Here is a 26,896-nt window from a genome sequence, read left to right on the forward strand (position 1 = left end):
TTCTATGTGACAGTTAGATCCTAGGCACACAGAGGATGGAGGTCCCTCCCTCAAGGAGTTTGACAAGATTTAGATGCCCTTCCTCTAATTGTCCCAGATAATCACAAGCCCCTGAGAGACTTCTGGAACTCCTAGCCCACCCAGCAGGCTTCTGAGACCACAGATCAGGTAGGAAGTTCTTCAGTGAATATTAATGGCTTTTAAATGAATTCTCAGTTTCCAAGTGAAAACCCAAAAGGCCCTGTGGTGCCCATCTTCTGTTTAAACAGCAAGGCAACCAGAGGCATCTCCATCCTCCCCAAATGCCTGGCTCTCTGCAGCACCCTTCAGCTCTGTGATCCAGGGGTTACACCCATTTTTTTTTAAAGCAGACCAGAGATCAAAGCTGTGTTAGGCATTTACTACTTTTTATTCACAGGATTACAGAATATATAGAATTAAGAGGCATATCATGTGTTCAATCTATTTTCCAAAAAGAGCTAAGTAGATACAACTTTAAGACACATCCGCCATTGTCCGCCTACTGTAAAACCTACTTCCATACACGTATAAAGTATTATTTCACCTAAGTTGTGCATTTAAAAGACATAAAAACAGTACCAAATGGCATCTTGGCCTATTTTATCACAGTTCTCGTACATTCCTGATAGTCAGGGGGTTGGATAGGGAATGCATAGTTTCCCACTAGAAAGAGGTGGCTTCTGGCACAAGCAATGGGACAAGGTTAAGAGCAGAGTGCTCGGCTGAGAGCCCAGTGGCCCAATGATGTCACTGTTTGAATCAGCATTACAGAGGATACTGTTCAATGATTGGCATGCTGCTGATATGCCTGGTCATTCTACCCTCTGCTAAGGCAACAGAAATTATGATTACTCTTTCCTTTCAAGCTTCTTCCTCCTTCCCCACAAAGCATTCATTCCTTAACCATCTGCCCTGCGTTTCTCCCCACTTTTCCCATGGTGCCCCAGATCTAAACCATCTTGTTCTTTGCACCTGCTGCTAGGTTGCTGATTCTGCTCTGGCGTGCTGTCGAACAAAACCCTTGGCATTGCCTAAGGAAATAACTTCCTTCCAGAGTTATTCAGTCCCACGAGTGATTCTTCTGCAGAGGAGTCGGGAAGCTGCCTAGAGGTCTCCTTTAGGGGGCATGCAAACCGGAGCCCCTCCCACAGACCTTCATCTGGCTTTCATGGGGCTCCCTTGGCGAGAGAAATTTCCATCGTGAACACTCCTAGAAGCTCAGCTTGCAACATCTCACATTGATTTTTCCCCCCAAAACCACGCAGCCTCATTCCACAAGAACACCACCACAACACTGGCCCAGAGCAATTCATCATTGCTCCTGCATTTGGGGTTTTTACTCTCTTTCTCCTAGAACTCATCGTATCCGGTAGACACCGTGACAAGAACCAGATGTGTCCAGACTCAGCATTCCCTGCATGGCTATGGGTGAGGAGATACAGTCAGGCCTGCTAGAAATCCTCCCTAGACAACTGAAGCCATCCACCACTTGTGGAAGGCTTTCTCAAGCCTGGTTAGGCATGTCCCATAGTTCTGAGGTACTTGTTAATTGTTCGATGGCATTGATGATTGAATGGCGCATTGTCAGGCATGACTTTCCCCCTGGCTCTTCATTCTGCTTGCACTTTTAATCTACAAGAACCGCTGCTGTCTTCACTGTCATGGTAACAGAGTCTGTCTTTGGGCCGGCACAGCAGAGCTCGGGAGAGAGAAAATGCAGCACCTGCTGTCCATGGGAAAGTCCTAGCTTTGCTGCTTAAAACTGGACAGTCTCAGGCAGGCCATCCACTTCGGTTCTGCGACTATTTCCCTCTCTCTGAAATTAGAATAACACCTGCCCTCCGTAAACCAAAGAGCTCCACGTGACACATGAGCAGAACACAGATGCACAGCGGGAATGACAGGAAGCTTCCAGGATGCGAGCTGATCTTATCCAAAGCCCAGAAACAAAGTGCTTGTCAGCCCCTAAGGTTTATTTTTAGTCTTTATAGAAATCTACTACGGATCCTACAGTCTGAGGACTAACCCTTGCTTTCAGGTCTTGGCCTTAAAGCCATATGACTGATTGGAGGGATCGTCTTAGGAACCCAGCTGCAGAGATGGACAAAGGACAAGCTAAGCAGATGTCAGTGTGATGGGTGTTGGGAAGGAAGGAAAGAAGAAATGGGGAGGGAGGAAGGAAGAGCGTGAGGGAGGGAGAAAAGGAGGGGAGGGAGGAGGGGGGAAGTGGGAAAGGAGGGACCAGTCCCTCTCAGTTGTACAGTCCTGTACATTTCTTTGCTTTGGGTTCTTGTTATGGCTGTGTGGGTGGGTTATGGTATTTTACTGGTAGAAAGCATTTTGCAGAAATTGCTTAAAACTTCAGGGATTCTTGGGAGAGAGCAGTAAGATTAATGAAGCAAAGCTTCCTACCTTATGCCAAGAACATCTATGTTCCTTCGCTAAGTTGGCCAGAACAAATATCTCCTCCCATAGCACAGAACTCAGAAGGCTGCAGACTCCAGTCTTGTATAAACTTGTCTTTAAAAGACAACTTGATTGCAGCAGAGTAGAATGCCCGTCCTCTCATACCCCAGCCCCACCACCTTCCAGGGGTCTTTTTCGATCCCCAAATGCTTCATCTGGGTCTGACAGCCTGGCCTACCCCCTGAGCCAAACCCCATGTATCTTGGCTTTCTGAACTCTAAGCAATGGCCACGGCAAATCCCTGACTTCACCCTGTGAGGAAGCACAGAGAAGCTGGTACAAGGCTCTGTAGAGGTGGCACTCTTGAGAGATATCCCTGTGGGTTCCTCTACAAGTGGTGGAAAATGTGTTATTTCTACCTGACCTCAGTGCTACTAGCCTGTCTGAGGGACCCATGCATGGAGGAACATGGCTCGCCAGTTCTTCAGGGGAAGGAATTAGCAGAAACGTCACACTTTCAGCCTCCGCTATGGAGAGCTGGGAACTCACAGTCAACCCAAAGGAACCAAGAAGACAAACGAATGCAAAGAAAGCATAATTTATGCTTAGAAAGTTAAAACAGACCACTCTTTCTATTTGCTTGGCATTTAGCACCAGCGGTGTAAGCAACCACACTACAGAACCAGAGTTCTACAGAACCAGAGTTCATTAAAGTCCTTGACCCCCTAGGCTGGAGGCATCAGCCAGGAGTGCCAATTACCCTCAATGCATAGCTTCCCAGTGTGGTGTACTGATCATTCCCTGCTGCTTACAGTCAGGAAACAACAGATGCATTCACATTTGCGGCATACCCTCTACCTAGTTACAGAGTGAGGATGAGGATGACCATTAAAACTACATCGTACTGCAGTGGGACAGGGTTACTCTGCAAAACACTCCCCTAAAGCAGCTGCTTAGACAGAATACCCACTGTGCAGCCATCTACAAAACCAGACCCCAAGAGCTTCCCTGCTGTCCCCACTGGAGGCCTATTTTGAAATAAGCCACCTGGTCCCACACACAGAGCCAGCCTATGAGATGAAGCTCATCTGGTTCCAGCTGGTTTTGCCTGAAGCTCTACTGGATACCCCACCCCCACCGCTAGTGTCCTGGAAGAGGGAGGTGTGCCCCTGTCTAAAGTATCCAAGCTGTGATTTTGACTTCTGTCTGTTCAGAAACTTCAGCAGGACCATATGAGCCAGCCACCGGGATACCTACAACTTAACAAAGGACTGTTCTGGAAGGAAGGGAGGCAGGTGGGCAGGTAGGCAGGTTGCTATTCAATCAATTACTTGAAATATTAAGTTGTCCAGAGGGCAAAGAACATGCAACAATCAAAGGACCCCCTCTGGGTCTCAAAGCACACGGAGATCTGAGCAAAGTGCCCTCTGACTCCGTAAAATCTCACTTCAAAAACTCCATCCGATGCGCAGGAGACGGAAACACCTGTTCCATCCCTCTAAGGGACAGATGAAAAGCACCATTCAGCCTTTGGCCTGTCTGCCAGTTACCCACAAACTAAAAGGATGGGTTCAGAGATTTGAGTGAGCAACGGAGGACATCAAACACGCATGATTGCTCCAGCCACCTCGAGGGTCACCTTTAAACCACAAAAAAAAAAAAAAAAAAAAAAAGAGGGAAACCCCTTTATATCAGACAAATCCCATGCTGGTCTAAACATGTGTCACTAGAACATTTTCTCTGTGGCAGAGGAAACGATGTGAAACATTAATCTGTGAGTGTACTCATGAGGAAGATCGACCCAGATGAGGACAGAGCCAAGGTTCTACTCCAAGGAAGATTCTGGAAGGCTGGCCTGGCTATGACTTTCAGGAGACTAGGATGGCTCAAAATAGCACTGCGGAGAGTTCTAAGGTTTTCAAACGGATTGATCAGTAAATCTTTTCAGCTCACTTCCGCTTTCCCAGTTCTTAGCTGAAAGACCTGCTAAGATAGGATGGGAAGGTTAGACGGTGGGGACTTTTTGTCTTTCCTGATTGCACTAAAAGGACTGGCCCATCTTGTCTGCTTTATCCTTTCTTATTGAAAATAAAGTAGAAGCACATTGCCTTCTAGATGGTCAAGATGCTGCACTCCTTTCTCAGAAATTACAGGCTTTAAGATGTCGTTTGTAGACAGCAGCACAGGCCTGTCATGCAGTCAGCCAAAAGGGAAAAAAAAATGCAATCCCTGGTTAAAATGTGAATCCTAAAAGTTTGAAAATGTCTAACTATTTCCCCCGGTGCATTATGAATTTTAATTTCAGAGCTCTGAGCCTGGCTTATTTTATGATATTTTTAAATTTTATTTCGTCTTGGTCCTCTCTCTCTCTCTCTTGTGAGAGCTAACACTACACATCTTTGAAATCGTTCCAATCACACCTTCACAAACTTAAATCAACAATGATATGTTCAAAAATCTTTGTCTTCCCTTTGAAACTAGATGCAAAAAAGAAATCTCTCCTGTCAGTGGAGACGGCTGTGAAGGACCGGGGAGCCTGCACATAGATTTCTTTAAACTTTTTAAACTGCTGCTTCTCTTTATCCCACTGATATATCTGTGAGAATGTGTAGTCACTCCCCAGGGCCAGGTAGTGGTTATCTTTGAAGGAGAAGGGCTGCAAGGTCATGGCCCCCCGGGATGGAAGAGCCTGGACCTCCACAAACTGCTTACTGTTCCATCGCATCACGCGAGAGTCCCCGATGAACCGGGTGAGAGAAAGGTAGAGGTTGTTCTGCATTCGGAAGCTCTTCACAGCCAGCACATCCTCCATGTTGGGGATGTCGCCATGGGGGACAAACTTCTTGGAACTTTTATTCCACTGCAAGATGATGGGGACCTGGGAGCGGCTAGACAGAATGAGGTGCGACTTCCCGTCGATGTCAACAAACTCTGCATCCGTGTCCCTGAACCACTCGTGCAGCGACTGGTAGGAGTAAAACCCTTTGCTGTTCCACTTGTAAACTGTGGACAGCCCTGCTTTCGAGCTGTCGGCGATGATGAAGAACGTCTCGTCGTCGATCTCAAACAGCTCGATGTCATTGGGCTTGGAGATTCGAGACACCTCTATGTCTTGGAATTTGACAAACTTTGTCCAGCTCTCGTCGTATTTGTAAATGTGAGAGCCACCGAAGAGTTGGGCCACCACCACAAAGACCTGGTCGTCGATGAGGATGGCCTTGCAGCCCACAATGGACTGGCCTGTGGCCAAAAGAAAGAGATATTAGTATGGCTGCGGCGAGTGGTAAATCTCCCTTCGGACCTGTGGGTCAGGTGTTGCTGGCACAAAGGTACTGTGGTACTGTGGAAGACAGCATGTGCTTGCTTGTGAACTTAAACCTGCACTTGCCAAATGACAATTCTATTTCTTAATACAAACCCAAAAGAGCTTAAAGCCAGGCCTGGAAGAGATACCTGGATACTATATTGAGAGACCAGATGTTCAGGTTTAGTTTCTTCCAAAGGGACCCTTGGGAAAGAGGAAGGTGACGGCTTGCAGTTGGGGTCTGAAACAGCCAAGCAGACCAATGGAAAGCCAGGGCTCTAGAAACCTGACCTCGGTTAGGTTTAAAACAAATGTTCGTGTTGAAACAGTGAGGTTGGTGTCTTAGCTATGCTTCCTATTGCGGTGATAAAGACACCATGGCCATGACCAAAAGCAACTTGAGGAAGAACGGCTTTATTTGATCTTCAATTCCACATTACACTTCATCACTGAGGGAAGTCAGGGCAGGAACCTGAAGGTAGGAATTAGAGCAGAAACTATGGAGGAAGGCAGCTTACTGGTTTGATCCTTGTGGTTTGCTCAACCTGCTTTTTTATACTACCCAGGACCACCTCCCCTGGAGTGGTACCACCCACAGTGAGTTGGACACTCTCCCCACCCCCATATCAATCATCAATCAAGAAAATGCTGTACAGATATACAGACACACATGCCTTCAGGACAGTCTTATGGATACAGTTTCCTCTTCCCAGATATGTTTAGATTTGTGTCAAGTTGACAAAAACCAACCAGGACAAGTCACTGGGAACACTGGGGAAGATACAGAAGAGAGCTTGCAGCTGGAGTCTGAGACAGCCAAACAGACCACGTGAGAGGAGAGGCAGGGCTCTAGGAAAACCAACCAAGCCAGTCTTGGCCAGATCCCACAGATTCTTCTTTGAGGACTGCACTGGCCGGTTTTATGTCAACTTGACACAAGCTAGAGCCACCAAAGAGGAGACAGCCTCAATTAAGAAAACGCCTCCATAAGATCATATTGTAGGCAAGACTGTATGGTATTTTCTTAATTAATGATTGGTGGGGGAGGGCCCAGCCCATTATGGATCCCTGGACTGGTAGTCCTGGGTTCTATAAGAAAGCAGGCTGACAAAGCCATGGAGAACAAGCCAGTAAGTCAGTCAGCAGCACTCCTCCATGCCTTCTGCATCAGCTCCCGCCTGCCTGGCTTGAGTTACTCTCCTGACTTCCTTTGATGATGAAACATAAGCTGAATAAACCCTTTCCTCTTCCAAGTTGCTGTGGCCACGGTGTTTTATCACAGTACTAAAAACCCAAGCTAAGACAGGGAACATGAACCACTGCTCTTTCTCCAAGCAAACTTGTCAACTGCATTGGTAATTACACCCTTCTTGTATTTCGATGCATTCTTGCATCAAAAACATTTAATGATAACAAACTAAATTCTGGATAAAAATGACTCCAAAAAAAAAAAATTCCTCAGCTATTTTAGAAAAGGGACCACCCTAAGCCACCCCAAAGGAGGATGACTGGAAATTGGTAAATCAAGGATTAGAAGTCCAGATGTAGAGATGGCTGCCACGATGCTTGGCTGGGACTATCCTCCATTCTAGTGGGCATGTTTACATTCACTTACCCTCCTGTCAAAGATAAACAGACTACTTGTTCTAGCTGTGCCCCTCTGTGACTTCTTCTCCCTCAGGAGCCCAGGAATCGAGATTTCTGCCATCGCTGGGGCTAGGGGGAATTTAGGAGTAGGGATTTCTCCATCTATAACAACCTTGAGGGAACTGCCAGGAAGTAGAAGTTGGGAGAGGTAACTAGGTCATTCATGATGAGAATGGCCCTGACAAAAGAAATCCTAGGGACCTCCTTTCTGCCTTTCACCATGAAGAGACTGAGGCAGGACTGGGATGGGGTACAAATGGACTGAGAAACTAGGGAAATGGCTCCGGTCATAAGCACAAGGACCTGAGGTCAAATCCCCAGTCCTAGAGTCCTGTGCTCCTATAGCAAGATGGGAGACAGAGACAAGAGGAGCTCTCCAGCTAGCTAGCCTGGTGGAGACAAACAACAAAAGAGAAATCTGTCTCGAACGACATGAAAGGTGAGGATGGACATCCAAAGTTGTCTTCTGACCCCCACACATGCAACGTGGCACACATGTGCCTGTACTCACACATATAAGCACTCATATACCACACACATGTATGAGTGTGCACACTCGCACGAATGTGTACACACACACACACACACACACACACACACACACGCACATGCACAGCCATGAAGGGTGATCTTGCACCAGACATGAAATCTGCTAGTATCGTAATCTTGATCTTGGATGTCTCAGACTCCAGATCTTGAGAAAGAAATTTCTGATGCTTACATGCCTTTCTGTAATAGCAGCACTAAATATATGAAGACAGTCTTATTGAAAGCACCATTACACACAGCATCAAAGGAGGATGTTATAACCAGGCATCCACAGACAGATGAAGGGATAAACCAACTGTGGTCCATGAACACCAAGAATAGTATTCAGCCTCCAAAAGGAAGGAAAGCCTGATGCTTAGTACAACACAGCTTGGCCTTGAGGACATTCTGCTAAGTGAATAAAGCCAGCCATGAAAGGATAAAGCTGTCAGTCCACTTGCACAGGTGGAGGAGTCACAGGCACAAAGACTGGACATAAAGGGATGGGGAGGGGGAAGAGCTACTGTTCAGTAGCTACACTGTGAAAGAGACATGAAGACTGATCAATCACAATGCCAGTGTGCCTAACACCACAGCACAGTACACGAGAAGCCGTCAGGATGGTGTTTTGTACTGCATGTCTCCATGGTGGGGTCCCCAGGGCCTCCTCTAAAGACATTAAAGGGTGTGCAAGACCCTTTGTGCATGGTGCTGGCACACAGGAGTGGCATCACATGATAAGTGACCTATCACAAAGGACTCACTCCTGCTCTGCTCTGGGTTTCCACTGGCATTCTCTCTACACTGGACTCCCATCCCCCACTGAAGAAGGCCACCTACAAAGATGACGGCTCCTCCTTCGAGATCATAATAAGTGTCGTCTTTCTTTTAATTTTTTTGGTAATTTGACCAAAGTGAATTTGGTCTGTAAATTACAAGGATAATGACCCAATTTCTATCCTGAAGATTAGCTTTGGGGCTAATCAGGGCCTTTCAAAAAGGTATTTATTTTTCTCTTTTATTGTTCTGAACTTCCTGCAACCTTATCTCTTGCCTTTGTTTGAAGCGAACTCTAGCACTGTTTTGTTTGTTTGTTTGTTTGTTTGTTTGTTTGTTTTTGAGGGCAAACGGGATGTTCACCAAAGCAAAATTTGAAATAACCACAGGTTAAAACTTAGAAAGTGGGTCCTTGTAACCATGGTAACCAGGCACTTAGCGTAAGCACTTTCGCCTGTTTACTCCCTCTCTGCAATCACCGCTGGGGACAGTACAAGTCTTACTAACATGTTCATCTTGACAATAAGACACAGCAAGGTTAAGCATTTCATGTAAAGTCACACGGCCAGTATGTGACAGTGCCTGGGTTTTAAATCTAGATCACCCATACTCCATCACTAAAGACATACCCAAAATAAAAATCTATGCTGAAACCAATATTAATTGGTAAATATTAACATTTTGATATAAATCCTTAACCTTTCATTTATTATCAATACTTATATATCACTATATCAAATATACTTCTTTTAAAAACATCGGGGCTTATACTGTATACATGCTCTTAAAGACCTACTTTTACATGTATGTACATGTGTACCTGTGTGTGCTTGGTTATAGTTTCTCATTGCAAGCCCCAGGCATCCACCTGTCTCTGCCTCCTCAGAGCTGCCATTATAAGCACAAGGCACCACATCTGTCTTTTTTTTTTTTTTAAATGTGGGTTCTGAGAATTAAACTCAGGTTCTCATCCTTGCCAGCAACGCTTTCCCAGCTGAGCTGTCTCCCATCCTTGGAACCTACTTTTTCTTCACTGAACCTGTATGCTATCTTCTACAACTGGATTTTTTTAAAGTACTATATATTGGTGCTGGAGAGATGGCTTGGAGTTTGAGAGCATTTGATGTTTTTTCCAGAGGACCCCAGGTTAGGTTCTAAGCACCCACATTACAGCCGTCTGTAATTCCAGTTCCAGGGATCCTGTGCCATCTTCTGGGCTCTGTGGTCACTAGCATGCAAGTGGTGCACATGCATATAGAGAAGCGAAACATCCATAAAAATAAAGTGTAATAAAACTAAGAGAAAAACCACAGTACTATGTAATAGTATCACATGAATTAATTATATCACATGAATGCACCAAATCCTATTTAACTAATGCTATACTGCAGGACAAGGCAGTTCGTTCTAGTTTTTCATTATTGATCATTTCTTTCACATACCGTTAAATAAACATGCTTTTAAAACCTCTGACAGTGTTCTCCCATGTAAGAATCTGCTAGCATAAATGCTGGGTGTCTTTTTTAAGGCTGTAGGGCTTGAACGACCCAGGTGCTCTTCAAGAACGCCCACCCTACAAACTGCAATTCCTAAATCAAGCTTCCGTTCTTCCTGGGGCGGAGAGATTGGCTACAGAGGTCCCTATCCCTAAGGGAGGCCTTAGAAAAGTCTGTCTGTCCTAGTAAAGGATTTCAATCCCACTGTCCAGGTGACTAGCCCCTGAGTGTGTCAGCAGCAAGAGAGAGAGAGAGAGAGAGAGAGAGAGAGAGAGAGAGAGAGAGAGAGAGAAAGAGAGAGAGAGAAAGAGAGAGAGAGAGAGAGAGTGTATGTGTGTGTGTGTACTATACACTCATCTGTCTGTCCATCTGTCTGATTGTCTGACTGTCTGACTATTAATATAGGAACAAAAATTACAAGTCTAAATATGCAAAAGTCACAAAACAATAAAAATACAAAAAGGGTGACAAAGGAGGAGAGGAAGCAGGGGACACTGGTGTGAACATGACCATTGGGTCTCTCACTGGAGACAAAGGAACACCTTACCAGGGCCCCAGAAGAGAAACTGGTGCCTCTCTGATTCCTCCAAAAACCCATCTAACAGGCACATATTGAGAACAAACTTAGCAGCTCGTTCTGACTTTAGAGTCACCCATGACAAAGCAAAATGATGAATAAGGAAGGCCCTGCCCAAGGAGGGAAGAACCATTCACTCTCTGTCCCTTACTCTAGTTCACAGCCAGTGGCTCCACACATGGCTTTGCCTCACCATCCAAGCCAGAAGGACTCTTTCACACCAAGCTAAACTTCAGCTACCAAGGACACTCTCCTCTGCCTGAACAATTCACTCTCAGGCAGTCTCAGCCAGTTCTGGGGTTTACTGTGCCTATAAAAGTCTCAGAAGTCTTAGCTGAAGTCAGAAAGGTGGGGTCTCTGATGGAGGAGAGCTGGTTCCACTTCATCCCTGGTGGATAAAGCCTCAGAGTCTGCCCTTACATATGATATCTGTTACAACCTTTCCAGACTGCCAAGGCCAAAACTACACTAATCCCATTTCATAGATGAAATAGAAGCCATAAGATTCCCACTGTGCAGATGATAGAAACATGTGAACACTGATGAACTTGCCCAAACATTATGTCCCCACTAGCTAGGACACAGCTGGCTCGGAGGAAGTCCCAACAAATAAAGAACGAATGATTTATAGTTGCCACCAGTGCTAGAGTTTAAAAAAAAAAATTCTTAACCAAGAGAATAGAATCTCTTGGTGGAAGGGAAATCGACTTTACCAGCTGGGCTGAGTCAAACACCTTGGCTAAGGACCACCTCTGGACAGGAAGGCTCACCTTAAGCCATGCTAATCAGTTAGGTGGACTCATCAGTCCTTTAATGAGATTTTTTCCCTTCCCAGAATTCTTACTCCTAGTGCAGAAGCTTACAGACCCAGACCACAGCCATGTAGGTTCATAAGTCTGATTTTCTGAATTGCTCAGATAAGGGTCTAGCTTTTCCTTCTCTTTCCTAAGTCTGCTTTCCTCAACTCTTCAGCCTTTGCCTTCTTCCTCACCCTTTCTCTGAAGCTTTCCTCCCCACCATGTGGCCTCTTGCTCACCTGTATCAGCCTGACCGACTTAAACCACATGGCCTTTTCTTCCCTTTGATTTACCCCTCCAGGCAGCTGCTGAGACTTACATCCCGTGTGCCCCATGCTTTTCCTTTTAATACTAATGAAATTCCCCTTTGTGCTTACAGTGAGCTCATTCTTAAAACCCTTTATTAATGAGACTAAGAACCCTAAAGGGGGACCCCGGTCTCCCCTATATCAGCAGCTTCAGTGAGTGCACAGCAATGCTACTCCTTTCTGTCCTCATCGGACTGGGATGGGGACACACATAGGGATAGGTTCTGTCCCTGAATGAATAGAGTAGGTCACTTGTAAAGCCGTGTGAACTGCACTGTCACACGGGCAGGGGCCAGCCCACACGCCCCCCACCAAGCTCTAAACACAATACCACATGCAAACTCTGCCAGGATAGCAAGTTCTTTATCATCCTCTTTCCCCTGCTGTGGTCCAGGTTCAAGGCCCTTCATGCAGATCTGCACTGAGTCTGTGCTTCCAGACCCTACTCCAAGGACAGTGCGCTCCACCCCAGAAGGCCAGGTGGCTATGGCAGCAGCAACCAGCTCATCTGCGAGCTAGTGGCATCTCCTGGGCATCGGGACTCATGATTAGACTCATTAGTAGCCCATCCCCAGGGGTGAAATGCCACTGTTTCTGCCTACCTATGTGCTTGCATTTGCTGTATAGACACTTGTGCCTGAGAAACTCCTAGGATCTTTCCAACCCAGAATTTATACCACGGTCTACTCCAGAGAAACAGTTCAATGCTGGAGCCTGGGCAGGAAGTCTCTTGAAGGACAATGGTCCATCTTTCAGAGTGCTGTTTCTAAGCACCCGTACCAGTTACACTGACAAGCTGAGAAGACTGAAAGATTGTTTCGATCCTAATTTTATCCATTTACTTAAAGAACAAGCAGATTGTTTGTTTTTAGTATCATTAAAACCCTGGGAACTCACGCCTGCACCAAAAGAAGCCAAAGGTCTGGATTTATGACCAGACCATTCTCAATGCTGTGCTTTTACAAGTGTGATCAGTGATCACCATGACCCAGCAAGGGAGCATGGGAGCAAGCAATGGGAGGAGGGGTGTGTGTGTGTGTGTGTGTGTGTTAGTTCATTAGTAAATAATCAGCTTAACAAAAACAAAACTGTGACTTAACTCTGGGACAGACAGGCCACCTTAAGTATGCCGGACCATGGGATTGCCATGTGACTTTCTTACCATGGAAGGAAGAAGCTTTTCACCACCTCCTCTTTCCCAAAGGGATCACCACCAGTGAGAAATCACCACCTAACATTCTATAATCTCCAATCTCTGACCATATGGAGAAAACCTTAGAGGGACCATTAGTGTGGACTGGAATGTGGTCCCTGTCTCCCCTTCAGCTAGGGCATCGAGCCTTCCTTGATTACTGCAGGGGATACTTCTTCTCAAAACACACCTGTGATGTTGTCATAACTCCGGAAATTCATTTCTATGTGGTCCCACTCCAACACCATGCAGTTCTCCATGCTGGGCTGAGCGATGGCCACATACACATCGTTCTTGGAGTTGAACGTGTCTACTGACACTGACTGGTACGGCAGAGTCTGATGAACGACAAAATCTGAGAGTGGGTGTTGAAAAAGAAATATTAGTTCATACAGTCCCAGTGAGAATCCCAGCTGCCATCCTCTGCTTTGCAACATCAGTCTGGGGACCTGGGAAGGAACAGGCGACTCCACACTGCCCTGTGGAACGTTTTGCTCTGTAGATTCTGAAAGATGGGACTGTCAGGTCAGTGCAGTTTTTGATACTGCTTCCTGGAGACACTCTCCCAAATTACCGACCAGGGCTCAACAGTCTAAACGAATGTGGGAGACCTGGCTTTCAGAAAGCCAGGGGATGCTGTGTTCTAGTAAGTTCTGAGAATGCTAAGCCTCTAGCCCTCTCAGAGCAGCCCCTGAAAAAAAGAAGCTGGCCGAATATGGCTTGATGATATTCTCAAATTCACCCAACACAGAGCCCCTGTAGTCACCTGTGATTTACATTCAGTTTCACAAACCCCTACCAGGAAACAGCACCCCTGCTGGCCAAAGTGAGTACTACACTCCAAACTTGGGATGCATACGTTTGGGAATACCTTCTTCAGGGGTCTTATAGGTTTCTGAAGGGTCCCTGGGAAAGTTGAGGGGGACCTAAATGAGCTCCCTGGACTCCAGTCTTGATGTCTCATGCCTAGGGTCTGAGCAGAGCAGCAAGCAGGTACAGAACTCTGCAGCAACTTGTATGGCACAATGGCATGGGCTCTCCTCTTCTCGCTCCTGGGGATTAAGTGTTGCTCACCCACATAGAGCCCTTAAGTGACAACCAACTCTCTGCGAAAGTTTGGGTATGCCACAGAATTGCCAAAGGATGGGGGGTAGGGAGGAACATGCCCACAATGCTACCATACCCTGTAAGTGGGGGAATTAGAAATCTAAAAAAGAAATAATTTTTTAAAACACACACACACACACACACACACACACACACACACACAGCAGGATGTATAGAGGCAGGTGGATTTCTTTGAGTCCAAGGCTGGCCTGGTCTACATAGCAAGTTCCAGGTCAGCTAGGGCTATACAGTGAGACCCTGTCTCAAAAAACAAACAAACAAAAACTTACAACAAATGGAAAAAAAAACAACCAAACAAAACAAAAACAAAACAAAAAAACCAAGAGACTAAGCAGCTCTGGCCAGAAATGCTCCAACACGTGTAGGCCCCTTGGTTATACATCCAGGAGGAAATCGTGGGTTTTGCCCAGCACTTTCTCACCTAATCCTTAAATATATTAATTCAAAGTTCATGTCACCAACAAGGCCATCTGTGACCAGCCCCAACACTAGCTGGGCTCATCCCTGGACACTGAAGTTTAAGTCTTAAGCATACGGCTCCAAACAATAGTGTCAGAGTCCCACTTGGAGACACTTGTTATCAAAGAAGTCACACAAGCCACGCATTAAGGCAGCCCGTTTGATCAAAGAGGTGGGGGAAAAGAGACAGCATCCGGGCAGGGGCTGAGGTGGCAGGTGTAAAGGAGAGGTGAGAAGGGTTAGGAAAGGCAGGTGGCAGGAAAGTCAGGGCTCAGGGGACAAGGACTGTGTGAGGTACAAGGACAAGCTTTGTGCCTGGAGGCAGACGGCCTGAAGCTACTTCCTGTCCTTAAGACCCAGGACCTTAAGACCCAGTTCATCCTTCATAAGATGAGGAAGGAGGCTCCTGTCTCAACTCCATGGTAGGTCCACATCAGACCTTGCTGTGTGAGAATGCCCACCTCAGGTCACAGCACTCTTTGCCAACAGATGCAGATACAGGCTGTCCCACTTGTGTCTGCATCCTGACCATCTCTGTGAGGTGGTGGGTGTCTATTTCAGTAACATTGTTGCTGAGCTGATTCTTGATGTTCTGAGTAACCTTGGGGAAATGACGCTCTCTTTCTCTGCCTTCCTATGCATGGGGGAGGGGAATGCATGCATCTGTAACACGTTTGCATACATAAGGATATCACTTAGCCCAACACAAAAGGAAGTTCCGTACACTTTCACTGTAAAAGGTGCCCCTTCTTCATTGGGTACCCCATGTGACTGAAGGTGGAAGATGGAGCCTCAGGAGCCTCCAGGGTATGATCAGAGGAGTCTACATTTCCAAAGGTGGTGGGTGGTGTCAGGTATAGCACCTAGCCCATGCTAATCATGGAGGATTTTACTTCTGCAAGATGACAGTAGCAAGCCACCTTCTAAAAGACTTAGGGAGGATGCCCTATAGCTTATAGGCTGCTCCTGACATCCCCACCAAGAAATAACTGCCACGCCAGTGCAGAGAGCAACTAGCAAATGCTCAAGGTGGCTTCTGTTCAAGGCAGGTGAACAGGAAGAGGTAGTCCCTGCAGGCTCCCTCTCTTGGCCTCAAAACCATGGAAGAATGCAGCTCTTGTCACTTTAGCAGAAACAGGGATAAACTCCTCTCTGTTAAGCTGCTTTTCTTTCATCATGAAGGCCACAGGTTCTAAACGCTTCCTGACATCTACCTGCTGGCTTCCGTTTCTCTCCCAACTGTGTTCTCAAGGCCCAGAGATGTAAGCCTCTGCAATAGAATGTGTGCACTTTAAGTAGAACGAAAGTTTTCCACCTTTACCGAAGAATCCTGAAATACCAAGGATCTACCAGAATAGGGGCTGCAGAGATGGCTCAAAGCTTAAGAGGGCTTGCTGCTCTTACAGAGGACCCTCGTTCAGTTCCCAGCACCCATGCCAGGTGCCTCACAACTGCCTGTAACTCCAGCTCCAAGGGATATCACACCCTCTTCTGGTCTCCACAGGCACAAATGTATGCACAAATCCATAGGTATATTCACATTTAAAAAAATAAAAAGAATTTTTTTTGTTTAAAAAAGTTCTACACCCCCCCCCCCAAATTATCCTGTCTACAAGAAATGCAGGGACAGGGATGGAGCAGAGACAGAGGGAATGGCCAGCCCAACTCCAGCCCCATCCCATTGGCAAGCACCAATCTCTGACACTATTAATGATATTCTATTATGCTTGCAGACAGGAGCCTAGCATAACTGTCTCTGAGAGGCTCCACTCAAAACAGATGCAAAGCCCCATAGCCAAACATTTGGCAGAGGTCGGGGCTCTTATGAAAGAGTTGGGGGAAGGATTGAGGGCCCAGAGGGGATAGGAACTCCACAGGAAGACCAACAGAGTCAACTAACCTGGATCCTTGGGGGAATCTCACAGACTGAACCAACAACCAGAGCATACACTGGCTGGACCTAGCCCTCCCTGCACATATCTAACAGATGTGCAGCTTGGTCTTCATGTGGGTCCGCCATAACTGGAGCAGAGCTATCCCTATAGCTGGTGTCTGTCTGGACTTCATTTTCCTAACTGGGTTGCCTTCCCTGGCCTCAGTGGGAGAGGATGTACCTAGCTGTAATGAATTGATATACCAGGGTTGGGGGATATCCAGCAGGGACTCCACCTCCTAAGAGGAGAAAGGGAGTGGGGATGGAAGGAGGAACTGTGTGAGGGGAGACTGGGAGTAGCCGCAGTGATCTGAATGTAAAGTAAATTTAAAAAGAAAGTTCTACCAGAATACAGAACATGTTGTACAAATCAAGCTTCCCTGGCCCTGTTTTAATCTATTTTTCCAAATTGAATTCATCATTTCATAATATTTCCTATACACTGACTATCTGGCATGACACACACTGTTAATCACTGAAATGACTAATCCTTCATAGAAGACATAGTACCGTGCACACCACCAAAGGGACAGTGACTGAGACACGGGCATCTATACATTCTAGAGAAAGGCATGACACAAACTTAAACACCCTTTCCTACCCCATATCTGAATGTGAACTTTTATTAAAAAAAAAAAAAAAAAAGTCATTGTAGAGAGACCTCAGAGAATATTCATACTGAAGTGACATCAATTTACTAGCGTTAAAATATTAATGGTATGTGCCTCCATGAGAGCCGATGCTTCCATTCACACCAGATCAAGTTCATGATGTCAGTGGGTCTCTTACAATTTCAGCCTGTCTCCCACTGGAATCCATGGATTTTTACATAGCTATTTATAGAACTCATAGAAGATAAATTATACATGATGCTAAGCCTATGGGGAGAGAGAGTGCACATTAATGCATTATTTCTCTTTGCATTTTCATCAGCCCTGAAACACGGATGGGAACAGGAAAATTAGGATGCACAACCCACTCCCTCTAAGGAATTTAGCGAATTATCCACCTAACATGGGATCATGGATGGGTAACAGGAATCTCTGCCTGGCTAAAAATAGACTTGAAGGGGAGGGTGTGGAAGAATTGTGATTAATCTGAATTGCTGAGGCAGCGGGGTGATGGCTGCCTGCTCGTTACTCTCCTCTGTGGAGGAACAGCTTGGTAGCAATGCCATCCTATCTAGGGCCAAACAGAGATCTGAGCTAAGAGAAAGAATCCACAGTAAGGAAACCATAAGGTGACCCTGAGCTAGCTAGCTAACGCTCTCTCTCTCTCTCTCTCTCTCTCTCTCTCTCTCTCTCTCTCTCTCTCTGTGTGTGTGTGTGTGTGTGTGTGTGTGTGTCTGTCTGTCTGTCCGTCCGTCCGTCTGTCTGTCTCTCTCCAGGAGTCTAGTCTCTACTCTCCAGGCATCCTCATCCACACCCTCCAAAGTCTTTGGTAAAGCACCAGAGGCCAGGGCTTGATGTGAGCAGAAGACAGGAGAGTCAAACCTCATAACTTATTGAGGGTATGTGGCAGGGACAGTACATTGGAGCAGGGGTAGGGTATCCATGAGCCTTAACGTAACAGAGACAGAACACTTAGCAAGATCTCACCTGAAAGCCTTATGTGGGCTTTGCAAAGGAGTAGAAACCTTGTGGGCAAAGACAAATAAACCCAAGAGATACAGTGTTAAAGGACTCACAATACCCTCATGGATTCTGAGACTCAGAACCTGGCTGTTCTAGATCTGAACTGTCTCTTTTCCAATGACAATTCTCAATCCCAGAATGTGGTTAGAACCATCCAGAAGGCCTTGAGGTCAGAAATCCTGGTATTATTATTATTATTATTATTATTATTATTATTATTATTATTATTATTATTATAATAAATGATGCTCTGTTCCCAGAGTGTTCACTTTCTATAAACCCATGTCATCTTCTCAGAGACAGACACTGTGACCAGGTGCAAAGGGGATAATGGGAAACGCCAACCTCACTGTAGAGTTTAGAGAACTCTCAAGAATGGAATTGAAGGCAAGGCAGAGTGGAGCCTCAGATAGCTTCCTATGCACTTAATGTCAAATGGTCTTGAGTGACCATTTCTGTGCAAATGTCATTGACCATGACCTCTGATTTATTGTCCTGATAGCATAATAAACAACCTCTTAGTGGCCTGGCCAGGGCAGCTGCCAATTACACAGCTGAATAGTCCCAGCTCTAAGGTGAAATGCAAGGCTACTTCCTTGAAACTCCCAGTTTCCCATAAGAGAGCAGACCTTGTGGGTTTCTCCAGCCGCAAACGCACCCGCGCACACGCACACAAATTCAAACACCTGGAACTCATTTCTACTTGGTGGCTTTCAGCTTATTTGTTTGGAAGGCAGTAGTATATTTTGGCCTAAATACAATACTTTGTTCCTGGGAATCTTTATGATTTTTGCATTTCTTTAACCGTTTTTCTGAGTTCTCTTGGCATGCCTTCAGGCTTTGTAGATAGCAGCTCCTAACCTCACCGTTCATTTCCACAAACATCTAGAAAGCCGGCTACACACTGTGGATTGATCCTCCCTCCTTGAAAAATCTGGCTTCAGAAGCAGTGGAAACCTGCTTGAACCTTTCAAATGGAGGCACCCCTCCCTCCACCCTCTACCTGCAGGGACTCGGAGGGAGTCGGCATCTTAATTTTATTCCATAACCTCAAAAAAGTGGAAATGGAAACCCCAAGGTGGGCTCTGAAAAAACAAAGCCAAGCCACCTTTACAGTTCCCCCTCAAGGTGACTGCTTTTCTTCGGCAAGTGCTTGTCAAGGTATATATATTCTGCTTTGCCACTGGCTACAATTTCCCTAGTTATCTCATCCTACTTGAAATGGAAAATAATTTGTAGATATAAAAATCTGGTATTAAACTTACAGTAAGTATCATCTTACTAGAGAAAAATAAAAAGCCTGTGACAGTTAAAATACTCAGACCCCTTTGCACTGGCTTCCCACGAAAAGTCAGACCAGGCCTGTTTGAAGAGGGTCCTCATGCCAAATTCTCAAGTCTGCGTTTTAATCTTTAAAGAAAGACAGACAGGCAGTCTGGGAGAGCTAGCTTAGTTAGAAAAGTATTTTCTGCATATGAAGACTTAAATTTTCTTCCCCAGAACGCACATAAAAAAATTTGGATGTGGTAAAATTCACACAACATCTCAGTGCTGGAGAGGTGGAGACAGGCAGAGAGCCCTGGGTCTCACTGGCTCTCCACCAGTCCAGCTGAGTCAGCAGGTTCCAGACCTGCCTAAAAATACTCCAGAGATGCTGCCTAAAAAGCAGTCCTGAGGAATGACACCCAAGTTTGGCCTCTGGCGTACACATGCCCATGAGCCACACACAAGAACATGTGCATGCACTTGGCCATACAAGCACACAATTAGTGGGAAGAAACAACACTGGAGGATTTGAATTTTGCAAAGAATCAAACTTAAAACAGGCTTGGTGAAAAAACACTTGTGATACCTAGCCCGGGGGAGGTTGAAACAAAACAATTGCCTCAACTTCAAGGCCAGCTATCTCAGCATAACAAGAAATCCGGCCAGCCTGAGCTACATAGCAATACCCTATCTCAAAAGGGAGAAAGAGATAAAAAAAAAAATTAAAACTAGAGCCAGTGCAACTAACAAAATCCTTCCCAACTACTGAGATGTTCTCCAAACGACATTGATTAATCTTCTTAAACATTTTACATGATTTATTTTGTGTGTGTATGTGTACATGCATGCGTTCGCTCATGTGTACCTCAGAAGACAATTGGTTGAGAGAGTCTGTTCTCTCCTTCAACCACATAGGTCTCAGGTCACCAAACTTGGTGGCAAGCACCTTCACTCAGTGAGCCTTAGTGTCAGCCCTGAGTCATTTCTTTTAAGATCCTTACACTTTCTCTAAAGTGATTTTTATAGAAAACATCTATATTCACTTTCCTTCATATGCAGTTGATGGTCTGCAAGGCAAGCGAAGGGTTGTTCTACAAGCCCACCTCTGAGGACGGAGCTCCGCCTACCTGTGGTGGTACACTCATAGTCAAAGCTGGTTACATCATTGAGTTTCTTCTCCTGGTATTCTGGTGGACCGATACACAGCACATCAGACACTGTGGAATTTGTCATCTTCAGCCATAGATACAGCCATTTGGCTTTGCAGTCACATTCAAATTTATTACCCCTTAAGTCTCTGAAATACAAAACACACATGCATACACAGGGAAGCAGACATCTCTGATGTGTTTTGGTAGTAATATGAAACACTGGAGCTATCCATTGCCTGATAGATCTAAAACTATCCATATATGGAAAAAAAAATTTTTTTTAAAAAAGTTGTATTTCATGGATCTTATTTCTTGTACGGATGGTTGTCTTTATTGAATATTCCTTGGTGTGGCGATTTTAGTTGAATGGCATACAGAGAGTTCTCAAAAATGAGACATCGGCCCTCTTAGAATGGTCTCAGTGCAATGCTGGAAGTGGGAAGGGATGAAAGGAAAATATCCCAGTATAGGTTCCCATAAATGAAAACAGGGACGTTGACAGGAAGACAATATTCACAAATACAATAGGAACACTCAGGGCCTTGTTGAGCCCCATCCAGTAAGATGTGCTACGGTCACGATGCTTCCCATGAAATTCAGAAGGCAAAGCAGGTGGTTAGACTACACAGGGACCAGCCAGCCAGCACACCTAATTTACTACTGGACACAGGGTACAGTACCTAAAGGCTGAAATCAACAAAAGACAATGCACATGCTGTTTCTCAGTGTGTACTACTTTGTGGTCAACAGTCAAGAGCAAAGGGATTTGAAAGACATCATTGCCTAGGGCCTGTGGCAGTACACACAAGTTTAAATTGCATTACTCACAGTTCAATCAGGGAATCCAGATCGCTGAACACGTCCCTTGGAAGTGCTTTAATGTGGTTGTTGGCCAAAGAACTAGGAAAAAAAAAAAAAAAAAAAAACACCAAAACAGTCATATTTAAATGTGGTTACTACCTTCCTGCCAGTCATTCTGAAGTCCCTTTAAGCACATCTAATGATCCAAGAAGAGTTCTGAGCCTCCTCATCAAAACAGGGCTCAATCCATAGCTTGATCATCACCAAAAGACACAAATTCCATTACAGAAAGACAACTGGATTCCAATGTAAGCTTTTTTTTTTTTGCTTTGAAAGTAAGCACTTGCTGGGCAGTGGTGGCGCACGCCTTTGATCCCAGCCCTTGGGAGGCAGAGGCTGGCGGATTTCTGAGTTCAAGGCCAGCCTGGTCTACAGAGTGAGTTCCAGGACATCCAGAAAAATCCTGTCTCGAAAAACCAAAAAAAAAAAAAAAAAAAAAAAAAGGCACTTTATTAAGTAAGCTCTTTATGCACAGCTATTAAACTATAGTTGGCTTCCGTAGTTTCTGGAATAAAAGCCAAGGTCCTAGGCCAGGTCTAGTGGAGCAACACCCTTAATTCCAACCCTTGGGGGGCAGAGGGAGGTGGATCTCTGTGAGCTTGAGGCCAGCCTGGTGTACATAGTGTGTTCCATGCCAGCTCATCTTGTCTTCAGAAACAGGAAGGGAAAAAAAAAAATGCAAGGTTGCCATTTTTACTCATGCGTAGAAGAAAACTCTAGAGGAAGGTATTTCTATGCGTGAGTAAAAATGGCAACATGTATAACAGGTCAATATGTAGGTGATTTTTAAAAATGTATGAAAGTTAGTCATACCTAGTCATAGCATGGTCATGGCCCATCCCAGAACGACGGGCAAATGGATGAGTACTTCTGTTTATAGTCAGTTGGGTGTAGCAGAAAGCATAAGCCATTTTTACTGCAAACATTCTTCCTTCAAATACTGACTGAGACTGGGGAGAAGAGTAGTTTTTAATTATTCCCCTTCCCACTCAGGCAACCATAAATGGATTAGACTACCATTCCATGCGCTTTCTTAATGAGGTACTTATACATTTTTTGATGTGTTGGGGAGTAAGCTGATTATATAATCACATTGAACATATGCTGGGGGTAACTTTTGGAAATGTTTAAGGGGTCTTTGATATAGAAAGCAAAGCACACACACACACAAAAAAAAAAAAAAAAAAAAAAAAAAAAAAAAAAAAAAAAAAAAACCCTTTAGCTAAATACCCATTAATTGTTCCACTCTTTTTAAAATGTGGCTACCTGGAAGCTGTTGCATTGAAATGGTAATAATGTAACAATATACAGACTGGTCAAAGAAAACAACCAGCCAAACAAACAAACATAGTTGTTCCAAGCTTGTAATTTCGGTTTTATAAGCCAGCCCTACTTTCATGAGCCAGCCACCTTACCCAGGCTAAGTGCTTAATTAACATCTTCCTTTTCATTTTATTTTGTCTACAAACCCATAGCACTGACTTCATTTCTCAAACTATTTAATAGATTCCTGTCCCCTGGGTTCCATAAGAGTGCTGGAAAACAAATGTCCTAGATTTTAGTTACAGATTGGCACTGCTCCCTCTGCTTTGGAACCCAACCTGTGTTTTAATATGAATGTGGGTATCTAAGGGTTGGGAAAGTTCACAAAAGGCCAACATCAAACATCTCATTTAAGTGAAAAGATTCTGGGTAGTGACTTCCCTTAAGTAAGTGATTTCTGGAGCGGAGGCTTTCTTGCATGAGAAGTTTAAGGTAGAAAAGGTGACAGTTCCATCTATAAACAACGTGTATGTTCTGCCTACAGCCTGTGATCAATAGCAATGGCCCTTCTTCCTTCCCAAGTTTTGAGACCCACACTTATCTGCTTCAGTTGCTCTTTTCCAGACAACCACATCTGTACCTCAGCAGTCTCTATCTAGATATTCGAATCACCAAGGAAATTTAGCAATCCAGAGAGAAAAACCAAGACTTTTTTTTTCCTTTTTCTTTTTTTTCTTTTCCTCTCTCTCTCTCTCTTCTCTTCTCTCTTCTTCTCTCTTCTCTTCTCTCTTCTCTCTCTCTCTCTCTCTCTCTCTCTCTTTCTTTTCCCCCAAGACAGGGTTTCTCTGTGTAGCCTGGCTGTCCTGGAACTCAGTCTGTAGACCAGGCTGGCCTCGAATTCAGAAATCCGCCTGCCTCTGCCTCCCAAGTGCTGGGATTAAAGGCGTGTGCCACCACTGCCCGGCAAACCAAGACTTTTTAATAAATGGAAGGATGAGATGATACTGTCATTAAGGAGGAAGAAGAGGAAGAAGAGACAGAGGAGGGAGAGAAAGATGATGATGATGGTGGTGATGGGTGATACCAGCCAGACCCTGGGCATTGGCATCTACTATGGAGAACAGGGCTGCAGTCTCTGGAGCCAAACATCATTAACCCATTATGTACATCATATCGTCCACAGTAGTATAACAATGCTTATCTCGAGAAGGAGGAAACCAAAGGTCAGAAAAGCTAAGTAAAATCAATAAGTAATCACTGGGTTGTGAAGTGAAGTCTCAGTTCACAGGAACTAAGGACTCCAGTCAACAGGTTGACTCTGTACTTCCATAGAAAGAGAAGAAACCCAAGAACAATGGCGTCCAGGGTGCACGTTCTCCTCTGTGCACTGTGCTGACAACTGTTTTGATCACCCATGGTCACTCACTACCTCCTTACTCTCCGGTCTCCAGCTCAGGCAGGGAGTCTGCTTGGTGGCCCCAGATCCCAGGCTCACTGTGCCCACTAGCAGGTGCCTTCGCCAAGATCATTACAGATTAATGAGAAGAGTCTTTGTTGTTGTCCTGGAACTGCAAAACCAATCATTGGCTGTCCTGGAACTCATTCAGTAGACCAGAGTGGCCTCAGAGCTCCACCTACTTCTGCCTCTGAGTGCTGGAATTAAAGGTATGCACTACCACCACCCGGCAAGAAGACTTTTTTTTAAATGACTATGCCCCTACACTACGGTCAGTGTTACACTCAAAGGTACCACCACCCATGCCCAGCACCTAGATTCAATGCTCTCCAGTTTCCCCAACTCTCCTTTTTATTGTAGACAAGGTGACTATGGATATATAGGACCTATCATCTTCCTCAGGCAAAATTGATTATGCAAATGAAGCCCACATCTTAGCTAATAAAAGCCGTCTACGATGACAATGATTGGTTTTGCATTTTCACAAACACAGCCATTATTTTTTCCAATCTTATTAACTTTTCTAAGTGTGTGTGCTTGCTTCATCCTGATATGCCAATCGATTCAGATCAATTCCTTTTTCCCCTTTCCGTCTCAGGTATGCTATTAAGGAATTGAAGTGCTTAGCTGAAACTACAGATTAATCTAACATTTTTTTTAAAAAAAAGCAACTTTCATCCTACAGGGAGGACACTTGGTGTCTCTATACCACTTTACCCTCTAGGTGATGCCTTTTGAGAGTCTCTTAAGTCTTAGTTCCCAATTCTGTAGAATGGGAACTCACAAATTATCATAAAACACATGGAAGGCCTGTGGGTATCAGGCCTGGTACCTGGTACCAAGTGGGTATAAGAACCATGCGTCTATCCCCCTTCCTCCATGAGCACATGGCCCACACAGCACTGAAGTTTTCCCACTTTACATGAAGTCATGTGGTTCCCATGGAGACATAGGATGATAGAGACCATTATGCAGTTGGTCACCCCAATGCGTGCTGTCCGGTAGGACAGCATAGGAACCTCTTAGGCAATCTGGATATGAGTCCCCTGTGAGAGATGTTGTGAATATGGAAACATCATGGAATTAACAAAAGAAATCAACTGTATGTGTGTGTGTGTGCATGTGTGTGTTCATGAACATGTGTGCACATGTGAGTGTGTGTGTGTTTATATACATGTGTGCACATGTGACCTCAGGAGCCATTCCACCTTATTTTTTTGAGACCAAGTTTCTCTTGGGATCATTGCTTAGGCAAGGCTGGCTGTCCAACAAGCCACAGGGATCCTCCTGTCTCTGCTTCCCCAGCAAAGGGATTTTGAATATGTACCACGATGCCTGTCTTTTTACATGGGTTTTGGAAATCAAATCAGAGGCCTCGTGCTTTCATGATCAGCCCATATAAGAGAGTTCATAGGACTTACAGGTGAGTCAGGTCACGGAGGCCCCGAAAGGCATTTCTTGAAATGGTTTCTATTTTGTTCCCTTCAATGAACCTAAGGAGAGAAGCAATATAACATAGCTGAATTCCCTCACCTTAACATCTCTAACAGATAATACAGTGTGCTTTGGCAATAAAATCCAAAAGCACTCATGAGGTCTAGACACTCCAAAGTTAGCAGCAAGCTACGCTAAACTCCATGAGGGAGCCGGGCATGTGAGCAAGAACACGTGCTCTCTGCTTCAGCCAGCCCAACATGGGTGTCTCCAAATTCAGAGCTGGCAACATGGGCAATCACATCTTGGGTTTGAGCAAGGGAGAAGAACGTACTGCACTGAGGCCAGAAATTCCCCCATCTCTGCGACACTGGAAAGCTTCCAGGCAGTCTCCCTGCTCCCTCTTACATTGCCCTGCGCCTTGCTATCCATACTTTTGTTAATACCGTAGTTCCTAGTGGAAAGCCCATTGTTTTACATCTCTGTATTTTAGTTTTTGCTGAGAAAGAGTTCCATTAAGCATGGCTTCCAGAAACCTTGAGTTCATCCTGTCCTACACAGCCTCATATTCTGGGCAAGTGGTAACAAGGTAGGAGTGTTCTCAAGCTCCAGACAAGGCTGAGAAGCAGAAAGGGCAGTATCCAGAGCAAGGGCTGAAATGGTACAGGGCTTGTGCAGAAACCTTGTAGCAATGATGCTGACTAAGCCAGAACTCTCAAGATATGACAGGGATACATTGTAAGTGTTCTCCGGGGCCAAGAAGCCACGTCAAATGCTAGCCGGTTGATGAGATGGTCCACAGGGAAAGGCTTTGCTACATCTGTGACACAGCTGATGAGTTGGGTCTCATAGGGAGCATTCTCTAATGCATGTTTTTAAAAACTGCTGTCTGTTTAGCACTAGACTTTAGCATACCCTGATAAGCTGCCTTTCTCCCTGGGCAGCATGTGAACTCCCCACCAGAGAAAATCCCAAGTACCCCACAGCTATTCATGGGCTTTTGGGTGACCCTGGTGGCTTCAACCCTGCAGCTGTGACATTCTTTGCACATCAAATACATGCCAAAATACCGGATTATAAGAGAGTTCTCCGGAGAAAAAATTCCTGGGGAGACATCGTTCCCTGAGAGTTCATATCAGCAGAGAGCTTTTTCTACCTGGGATGTGTCTAGAATTCCAACATCTACCTGTTCACCTCAGATAAGACAGCAGGAACAAGGCTTTGCAAATCCTCTGAATGCTAAGCAAGGAAATCCCAA

At 45.1% G+C, this 26,896-nt stretch overlaps 1 protein-coding gene across 1 annotated transcript in view; it reads right to left on the bottom strand.

The window, feature by feature from the left end:
• Window positions 1-397: 397 nt before the first annotated feature.
• Window positions 398-26,896, bottom strand: part of Lgi2 (leucine rich repeat LGI family member 2) — a 31,209-nt gene continuing 4,710 nt past the window's right edge. The window contains exons 4-8 of the mRNA XM_034508944.2: window positions 25,626-25,697; window positions 21,453-21,524; window positions 20,601-20,770; window positions 13,244-13,408; window positions 398-5,667 (exon numbers count right to left, since the gene is read on the bottom strand). Coding sequence (XP_034364835.1) covers window positions 4,850-5,667; window positions 13,244-13,408; window positions 20,601-20,770; window positions 21,453-21,524; window positions 25,626-25,697 — 1,297 coding nt within the window. The 3' untranslated portion in view covers window positions 398-4,849. The remainder of the gene's footprint in view (window positions 5,668-13,243; window positions 13,409-20,600; window positions 20,771-21,452; window positions 21,525-25,625; window positions 25,698-26,896) is intronic.

This window comes from Arvicanthis niloticus, chromosome 7 (genome assembly GCF_011762505.2).
Source record: "Arvicanthis niloticus isolate mArvNil1 chromosome 7, mArvNil1.pat.X, whole genome shotgun sequence".
NCBI classification, from domain to species: domain Eukaryota; kingdom Metazoa; phylum Chordata; class Mammalia; order Rodentia; family Muridae; genus Arvicanthis; species Arvicanthis niloticus.